We start from the raw sequence: 8,487 nt of genomic DNA, 5'->3' as shown, positions 1-8,487 counted from the left end.
AGAGAGAGAGAGAGAGAGAGAGAGAGAGAGAGAGAGAGAGAGAGAGAGAGAGAGAGAGAGAGAGAGAGAGAGAGAGAGAGAGAGAGAGAGAGAGAGAGAGAGAGAGAGAGAGAGAGAGAGAGAAAGAGAGAGAGAGAGAGAGAGAGAGAGAGAGAGAGAGAGAGAGAGAGAGAGAGAGAGAGAGAGAGAGAGAGAGAGAGAGAGAGAGAGAGAGAGAGAGAGAGAGAGAGAGAGGGACAGAGAGAGAGAGAGACAGATACCACCGGCTTCGACACCCTCGGCACACGCTTCCTTTGCCTTCCCCACACGCAAACACGCTCCCTATATATATGCTCTTGACGTTTTTGTCGACTGCCTGTATTCTATTTTCTTGTCCACTGGGACTGACAATTCGTTCTTCCTGGGGCCGTTCCCGTCGTGTGTCAGCCCTCTCGCGCCTCACCTGCGGGTGGCTCCTCGTTGTTGTAAGGCTTTTTTCTGACGCTTCTTGCTCACCTATTTGTACTTGAATGTACATCGAGATATTTGCGTGGCTGGCTGCAGACAACAGCGGACCGCAGCAGGCGTACATTCACGTCCTTGGTTTAAAGAAAATAAACTTTTCTCCCCTCCTCACGACCCTCACTTCCCTAGAACAGCGGTCGCTCTTTCTCAGACTAAGTCAGGAGCCGAATATTATCGATAAAATCGCCAGGTACCATCCTTCTGTTGATAAACGGCTTTCGCCTCAAGTATTAAGGTGTACCTACACGTGCATATACATATATATATATGTATATGTATGTACATACACATTTTAATACATATTTATATATGTATATATGTATGTACTCCTGAGCGGCTCTCACTCCTCAACGTAGCCACATGTTTGCTTGTTTTTTGCCCCTTCTCTCCTTTCTTCGACCCTGTCCTTCGCTCCTTTTCTGTCGCTTTGCGTATTTTTCGCCGCATTTTGCATCTTTAGCAGTGTGCATGCCCGCAACGCTAAAGACCCCTAAGTGAAGAGGGCACGTGTGAATCTATTTGTGTATATGGATGTACATCTCCACGTAGTTGTATCCTTTCGGCGTCCGAATGCACTGCAAGCGGCAAACTGCCCTCCTGCGTTTTTTGCAGGTCGATCGCGCCGGCTCTTTTCGGAATGATAGAAGTAAAGAGAGCGTGTGCTTGTCTCCTTTTCGGCGGCACAGCCAAAATTATAAATGACACGACACGCATTCGCGGGTAAGCCGACGTTGCGCAGCGTGTCTTTCCTGGTCTCGAAAAAAAGCGCTGAGCGAGGAGCTCTTTAGTGCAGTAGCAGCTGCACTCAAGAGCTGACGCAAGCACTGAGGCTTGTGCGCTGCTGCTGCCGCGGCTTGCTCGCGCTTTCGTTCGCTGCGTTTGTAGAGACATCAACGTCCTCCTTCTGGGCGATCCCTCTGTCGCGAAGAGCCAAGTGCTCAAGTTTGTCTCGAAGTTGGCGCCCATCTCCGTCTACACTTCAGGTAGGGCCAGAGCGTTTCTTTGCGTGTAATAGGACCCCACACTACTCGCCACAACTGCGGTTGCACAGCCAACGACGGCAGCGCTTAGCGAAGCAGCAAGGATTGCGGGGGCGAGCTGCCTTGATATTTTCAGGAAAAGGAAGCTCAGCAGCCGGTCTAACGGCAGCAGTCATGAGAGATCGTCATGGCGTCTTCAGTCTGGAGGTGCGTTGCTCAGTGGCTCGGTGGGTGTCTCGATTGTAGCCTTGGTTGGACTGTTTGGAGGGCCTCTCCTACGTGCCCCCTCATGTAGCGTGTCTCGCACTTTCGGAGGGATGCTGCTGAGGAATATCCTGTCTGGATGCAAGCTCGCGTTCCTGCATGTCCTTCTGGGCCGGAGTATGTGTCTGTTTGTGTCTGTTTGTGTATGTGTGTGTCGCCTTTGTGTGGCTACAGGGGGGCTGCATGTGCCTGGCGGATGGAGGCGTCGTGTGCGTAGACGAGTTTGACAAGATGCAGGAGCGAGATGTGGTGGCAATGCATGAGGCCATGGAGCAGCAGACCATTTCGATTTCCAAGGCGGGAATAAATACAGTCTTAAACTCGAGGTGCTGCAGCCCACACGTGTGCACAGGGGGGAGTATTATTATTATTATTGTCACTATTACTATTATTATTACTGCTAGTAGTAGTAGTAATGGTTGTACCATTCCTCCACCGTTGCGTCCCTTCCCCGCAAAGCCCGATGGCGACAGGCTTTCGCACGCGATGCTTTCGGAAGAATCGCGGAAGGGCCAGAGCGAAGGTGAAGCAAGTTTTTGGAATGCTTTATTTGGCCTTCTGGATGTATCTGCTGGCTGCAGATGCGCCGTTCTTGCGGCTGCAAACCCTTCATTCGGCAGCTTCGACGACGCGCAAGACACGACGGAGCAGCACGAGTTCAAGGCAACCATTCTCTCGAGGTAATTGCTGCAGAGAGGCCGACTGAGGCAGCAGCAATGCGCGTGGACAGTCGGCTTTGTGGAGAGAGAGAAGAATGCATGCTGGGTGGAGTAGAAGCGCATGCAAACGAGGCCTGGGGTTCTGTGCTGCAGAAGTTCAGCGTCAGTGTGCCTCTGCCAGGATTTCCTTGGAGTTCAGTTTTTCTACATGCGTGAGTAGTCTGTGTTGCGTCACACTGCGGACTCTTGATGCAGGTTCGACTTGATATTCATGCTGCGAGACAAGGACGACTACGAAAAGGATACCCGCCTGTGCGAGCACATCCTCAATCTGCATGCTGTAAGGCTTGCGCCGCAGGCTGCGCTGTGGCGTCGGAGCAAGACGTTTGCCGCGACAGATGCTGTTTTGCAGGGCAGAGATAGGGCAGCGGGGAACCGCTATCTTGGGAGTTTGGCCCTTGTCTCTTTCTGTGTGCTTATGGGGTTGTCGGTGTACTCCTTTCTCCCCTCCGAATGTTCGAGCAGCGCCGAGCAGAGCCACCTCAGCACGAGGAGGGGGAAATCATTCCCTTCGAAGTGCTCAGACACTACATCCAGTTTGCTCGACAACAGCAGCAGCCCCTGCTCTCTCATGATGCCCGAGATGCTCTGAAGAACTTCTACGTCCAAACCAGGTTCGCTCGAGGGACTGTGTATTCCCCGCCACGCCGTCTCTGCGGCTCGTGTCGCGTGCTCCCTGTGCCATGCAATTCTGACTTGCTCCACCCCCCCCTCCCTCCTGCCTTCTCAGTGCTAGCAGCCTGCATGCTTCACGGACTCTGGCGCTTCTCCACTTTGACCCTCTTTGAGCGCTCTTTATCCGCCTTTTTCTCGGGCTTTTCACCGGCGTGTTTTTTCTGCCCTTTCCTGAAAACTGCCTCGATGCCACCTGCCTGCAAAGCGTGGATCTTTGGTAGCGCATGCAGACAATTTTTTCGCGGAGCACTGAAGACAAGCCACACCACGAGGGTTCTCCGCTGCCCTGGCACACATACCACTGAGGCTGCGGTAGCCTCAGCGGCAGCGCAAGCGAACGCCTTCGCTGCAACCCCCTCACGCATTCTGCTGAGACCTTTTATCCTTCACAGCACACCCTCTACTGCACATTTTTTTCCCCTCTCTCGCTCTGTGCAGACAAGAAGTCAGAGAGGACAGGCGCTCTGTCACTCGGAAAATTCCTATTACGCTTCGTCAGCTCGAATCCCTCGTCCGCATAGCCGAGAGGTGTGTTGTCGACCCTCCCTCGAATGCCGACCGACACGGTCTTAAGCGACAAAAAGACTCTCGACACACGGCACACCAACGCGCGCTCTGTGGGCTCGCCAGTGTTTTGTAGATGCGAGACGCATGGGCCTTTGCTCAGGTCGCACATTTGCGCGCAGCCTGCATGCACGCCTCGCTGCCTCGGGCAGTGTCAGTATTTCTGTGTGGTGGATGGAATTCGTTTTTTTGCAGCTTCGCGCGGATGGAGCTAGCGCCAATTGCGCAGGCGTCTCACGTCAAGAGGGCTATCGATCTATTCTCTGCATCAACGGCAGAAACTGCGAAGCATGCTCTCGTCTTCGAGTCTTTAACGCCTTTGCAGCAAAAGGCAGTCAAGGTGGGCCGCAGGGGGTCCCTTACAGGAAAGGACTTTATCTAGCGACAGAAAAAGTTGCAGTGTGTCACCCCTGAAGTGTCCGTCCAAGCGAATGAGAAAGCGTAGCCTGTTTAGAGAGAAAGAGAGATGGCTAGCCAGCTGCTTTGCAGAGAGAGAGAGAAGCGATGCATTTTGAGCTTGAGGCTGTCCTCCCTGGGCTGTGCGAGAGAGAACTCCCCAAACATCCGTTAGCACCATAGGTGTTCGCAGGTAGCATTGTGTGCGTGTCCTGCGGGGTGTCTATACAGCTGGCTGAGGATGCGCTTATGGGCCGACTGCAGCCCGGGCAGAGGGCTTTGAGGCGCAATATTGTAAGGGATCTGCAGCAGCAGGGATACGACAAGCTCGTTGTTCAGCGGTGAGACTCAAAAAGTAGAAGGACGCCCCCCCTTATAAGCGAAAATGTACTCCTGAATGCAGGGGGGCCGTGTGGGGGAAGCTATGAATGTGTGGCCAGGATTTCAGAATCACCAGAATTTCATTTGCTTGACATGACTGGCATAAAAAAATGTGGCTTCCTGATGACAATATGGGTGCCATTCACCAAAGGACTGGTGCCAACATGAGCGCGCGTCTGCGGATATTGCGCATGCATCACTACAGGGCTCTCTCCATCCTTGTACGGCGCGGAGACCTCCAAGAGAGAGGGGACCGTTCCATCAGGCGGCCTTAATCGATGGGCGAGTAGGGCACCTCCCAAGAGTGACAGGCCACTCTTCTGTGCCATTAATTCCATTCAAGAGGTCCCCGTGACTCGCCTTTGGTTGCAACTCGATTACTTTGGTTAGACGGGGGCCAGTCGGGCGCAACTTTACAGCCCATGTAGCGAGGAAGGTCTGCTGTCTGTACTTTGCACTGGTGTACGAGAGGAAGCACCGCACTGGGGCTCAGCTGCTCAAGCACTACACAGTAGTACCCGTCTGCTGTAGGTACACCCAAAACGAGCATCCTCAGCGCTATTCGCGCGCCTCCTAGCTATACACTGTACCTTCGATTTCGCTAGGGCCTTTGATGCGACGTACTAGCGGCCAAAGAGACACTAGCAGACGGTAGAGGCCCCTACGTCCTCCTGCGGACTGCCCAGCGGTAAAGGGGGATCCCCCAGCGCCGGAGGTTGGAACGAGGCACGTAATAAGCCCGAAGACAAAAATGGTTTTCCCAACAAAATGACGAAATGGAAAACCTGCAGTCACTGAAGGGGATAGACAAGGAAAGCGGGACGGGGGAGCGACTATATTCTCTAGCCATTGGCCGCCACCCGCTATCCCCGCTCAGAAGCTTGCTACTTTCCAGATACATAGAGACTCCCCTTCTCACTCTGCCTGAGCGCTTCATTCCTAGCGCGCACAAGTGCTCTTTGGCTTTAGGCCCCCTCCGAGCGAGAACGGCGTGCTCTCACAGTTCATGCGTGCCTCAGGTTTTGCCTCTTTGGCGTCTCCTGTTGCGCAGCCCTTCGCCACACGGCGGAAAAATTGATGGGTGCCCTCCGCACTGCCCTGCCTCTACTTTAGGTCCAGGGGCCTGTGCCGCGTCTTTGCGGCGTCTTTTGCATCCTCGGGAAGTCTCTTGTTGAGTTCTGAGGCCAGGAGACAAACACACGATTGCTCCTGACTCGGTGAGGTGGAGTGGAAAGAACCTTTGAACGGCGCCAAACGAGGTTCTAGAGTTATATTCGGCCCACCAGTGAGCCGCTAATTCGAACTTTTCAGGAGCAGGCAACCACTTGTTCGGCTGCTCTGTGGTCTTCCAAATGCCTTTGGAAGGGGCCTCATAACCTCGTACGGCACTTAACACACAGAGGTGGGTCTCCCCTCTCCCGCCCAGTACCCACCCGCGAAGCCCTGAAGTATCTCGGGGACGAGTTTCTCTAGGGCGAAAACCTCTTCCATCGTAAAGGCCTCCAACAAGCTGCACAGACACCCTAAAGTAGGTGCACGTACACTTCACGGGGTTGCATGCATATATATATGTATGTGGTTGTGGGTGGATGCACGGGAACTGCAGCGACAGTTGATGTTGCGGTTACCGCAAAGAGGGACTTTAGACGCACTGGTGAGTGCGCCCAGTAGCGAAAGCCACACAAGGGACTGCCGTGCGTTGAATGGCTTCTGCGTGATACCACAAGCACAACCTCGCAGCCCGCCATGAACACTTCCCGGTTATTGCAGCTGAAATCCCCAAAGGGGCTGGACGGAGAAGGCGTGTCCTCTCTCCAACATGTGTGAAAGCAGCGCTGCAACACAGATTTAAGATCCCAATCCTGAAGAAAGCCGCGAGGCAACGGTGGTAAAACTCGAGAGGTCGTATTCCCCGTATACTGACGCAGGAGTAGAAGATGGAGGGTAAGGGCCGGCTCTTACTCTGAAGGTCTTGCGACCACGGCAAGCGCCTATCATATAGCGGCACAGGGCTATCCTTCAGTTCTTGCAGACGCTTCTGCAACTCGGGAGGTAGCTTTTCCGACAGGAGACGGTCTCTGTATCCCTGACAGACGAAGATCAGCTTGTCGTGGCTCTCGTGCAGCTGGGAGCATACACACAGAGGGCAAAGCAGCACTGAAGGACGTCTGGCCACCTTAAGGGAAGCCTGCAGAACAGTCTGTCTGAAAAGCGGTATCTTTCTTTCTCCATGCCTCTTTCTCGCGCCCGTCAGGAAAGATCAGGCACGAAGGAGGAAGGACAGGGCAGGGGAAGGGTGGCACAGAGAGTAGCAATACAAAACGAGTGCCGCCACAGAGGGAGTGGGAGCCTGGGACGGGAGCCATAGAGGATGCAATGCGTGGGAGGGGGTTGAGAATAGAATTATGTATTTGTGAAGGGTAGCTGGCTGAGCGCAATCCCAGTTAGGTACGTGCCTATTCAGGGGCAAATATTGCACTGGAAGCCGGTTGAAAAAAACGGGGATGTTCGTCAGCGAAGTCGGCTTCGCCATGAATGTGGGCACCGTCGTCAGGCATACAACTCACCTTCTTAACAGTAGAACGCTTCCGTGGAGGATAATCTATGTGCACCCACCGATGGCGGCCCCTCTGCATAGCTTCCCAACGCCAGCCTCTCTGCCTCCAGCCCCTCAAACAAGGAGACAAGAAGAACATGTTCTTATTCTCGCCTGTAGTCGCGAGACCACCCAGTGCAGCAAGGGCCCCTTGCAAAGGGGGCCCTTCTCAGGGATCCAGTGCCAGATGCAGCTGGAGGCTGAGACAGACCACGGAGAGGAAGAACGCCGGGATCATTCAGGAGATCCGTAGACGAGACAATACGCGAGCCGCGCGGCCCCTGCACAGCTGCAGACCTGCGAGGCGGGAAGATAGGAAAAAGACAAAATGCGAAAATTCAGAAGAAGGGTGCGAGCCGGACCAACACTAACACCACCAGATCTGGCAGCAGCCCAGGGACTGAGAGAGGGGTCCCTTCTTCTGCGGAGGAGCAGAATTGGACTCGACGGCGAAGCTCCTTATTGCAGGAACTGCATAAAACTATTGATTAAATACTACACATCCAGTCTTCCCGCGACACCCCTTGAGCGCAGCGCGTGCAGCCAGCACCCCTTTACCACGGAACGGACCTCTTGGGGGGCCCCCAGCCAGAGAAAGAGAAACCAACGGGATCGCAGTCCCACTGTGCCCGCCTCCCCCTCTCCACGCTCCCATTTCACCCTAATCAAACACTGGAAAATCCATGCTAAGCAACATCTCAACACAACAATTGTTGTGGAAGCGGGGGGGGGGGGGGCGGATGTTGCTTGTCGCTCTTTCATTCAGTCTCCGGTGTGCGCGCTGGTAAGAGTACGCCAGTTGAACTGCTTCGGCTCTTGCTCCTTATGCAAAAAATGCCTCTAAAATTGTTGCGCTTTGTGCTTCCGCCTTTAGGCGAAGGTAAAATCCCACGTTATTATTTCACGAGCCGTCAAGCATGAGTTGCTGCGTTTAGAAGGAACTTCAATTTATGGTTTCGTCAGGGGCCCCCCTCTGGTCGTGATAAGCCTTCTTTGCAGCTCGATACTGTGCAGTATAGCACGGGTCATATTCTTACTGCAACTGATCTAGCTTCCGTCCTCTAGTGCGACTTCCCTTCAAGTTAGTGTGATACCCGCCAAGAACCTCCATAGAAGATAATTCGTCCCGAATCCCAATAAAAGATTTACGCACGCAGCGTTCTCAAGCCTCCATTTCAAAGTGGTCCCCCTTTTCCTAGCCTTGCCCTGCCCCTCAAAGTTCTGGCATGCAGGGATGGGGCCAGCTAGCTACAGTGCGCAGTGTTACTTCCTCTGAAAACTCCGCCCCTTCACAAATAGTTTACAGACAATAACCTGGAGCGCAAAGGCTTACAATATCTATTCTTTCCGTATCAAGCTACCGCTTCGGTGCAACGAATACTACTAGTTGGTCGTTACATATAACTGG

General features: G+C 53.7%; 2 protein-coding genes across 2 annotated transcripts; one reads left to right on the top strand and one right to left on the bottom strand.

Moving 5' to 3' along the window:
- Nucleotides 1–560: 560 nt before the first annotated feature.
- LOC34619398 (DNA replication licensing factor MCM5) lies at nucleotides 561–4,758 on the top strand. The gene is made up of 12 exons (XM_026338672.1): nucleotides 561–694; nucleotides 1,117–1,224; nucleotides 1,390–1,487; nucleotides 1,621–1,691; nucleotides 1,923–2,074; nucleotides 2,330–2,428; nucleotides 2,663–2,747; nucleotides 2,933–3,081; nucleotides 3,581–3,670; nucleotides 3,902–4,046; nucleotides 4,334–4,443; nucleotides 4,689–4,758. Exons 2-12 carry the CDS (start codon nucleotides 1,142–1,144, stop codon nucleotides 4,756–4,758), a joined length of 1,152 nt encoding a protein of 383 aa, XP_026194457.1. The 5' UTR covers nucleotides 561–694; nucleotides 1,117–1,141.
- An 829-nt stretch (nucleotides 4,759–5,587) lies between these two features.
- Nucleotides 5,588–7,179, bottom strand: LOC34619397. Its single transcript, XM_022732689.2, has 5 exons — nucleotides 7,051–7,179; nucleotides 6,446–6,608; nucleotides 6,136–6,193; nucleotides 5,917–5,993; nucleotides 5,588–5,661 (listed from the first exon to the last, which is right to left on the bottom strand). Exons 1-5 carry the CDS (start codon nucleotides 7,177–7,179, stop codon nucleotides 5,588–5,590), a joined length of 501 nt encoding a protein of 166 aa, XP_022587973.2.
- Nucleotides 7,180–8,487: the final 1,308 nt, after the last annotated feature.

The sequence above is a fragment of the Cyclospora cayetanensis genome, unplaced genomic scaffold (assembly GCF_002999335.1).
Source record: "Cyclospora cayetanensis isolate NF1_C8 unplaced genomic scaffold, CcayRef3 CcayRef3_contig_293, whole genome shotgun sequence".
NCBI classification, from domain to species: domain Eukaryota; phylum Apicomplexa; class Conoidasida; order Eucoccidiorida; family Eimeriidae; genus Cyclospora; species Cyclospora cayetanensis.
The sequence above is the reverse complement of the archived record's forward strand: the minus strand, read 5'-3'. Positions and strand labels throughout refer to the sequence as shown.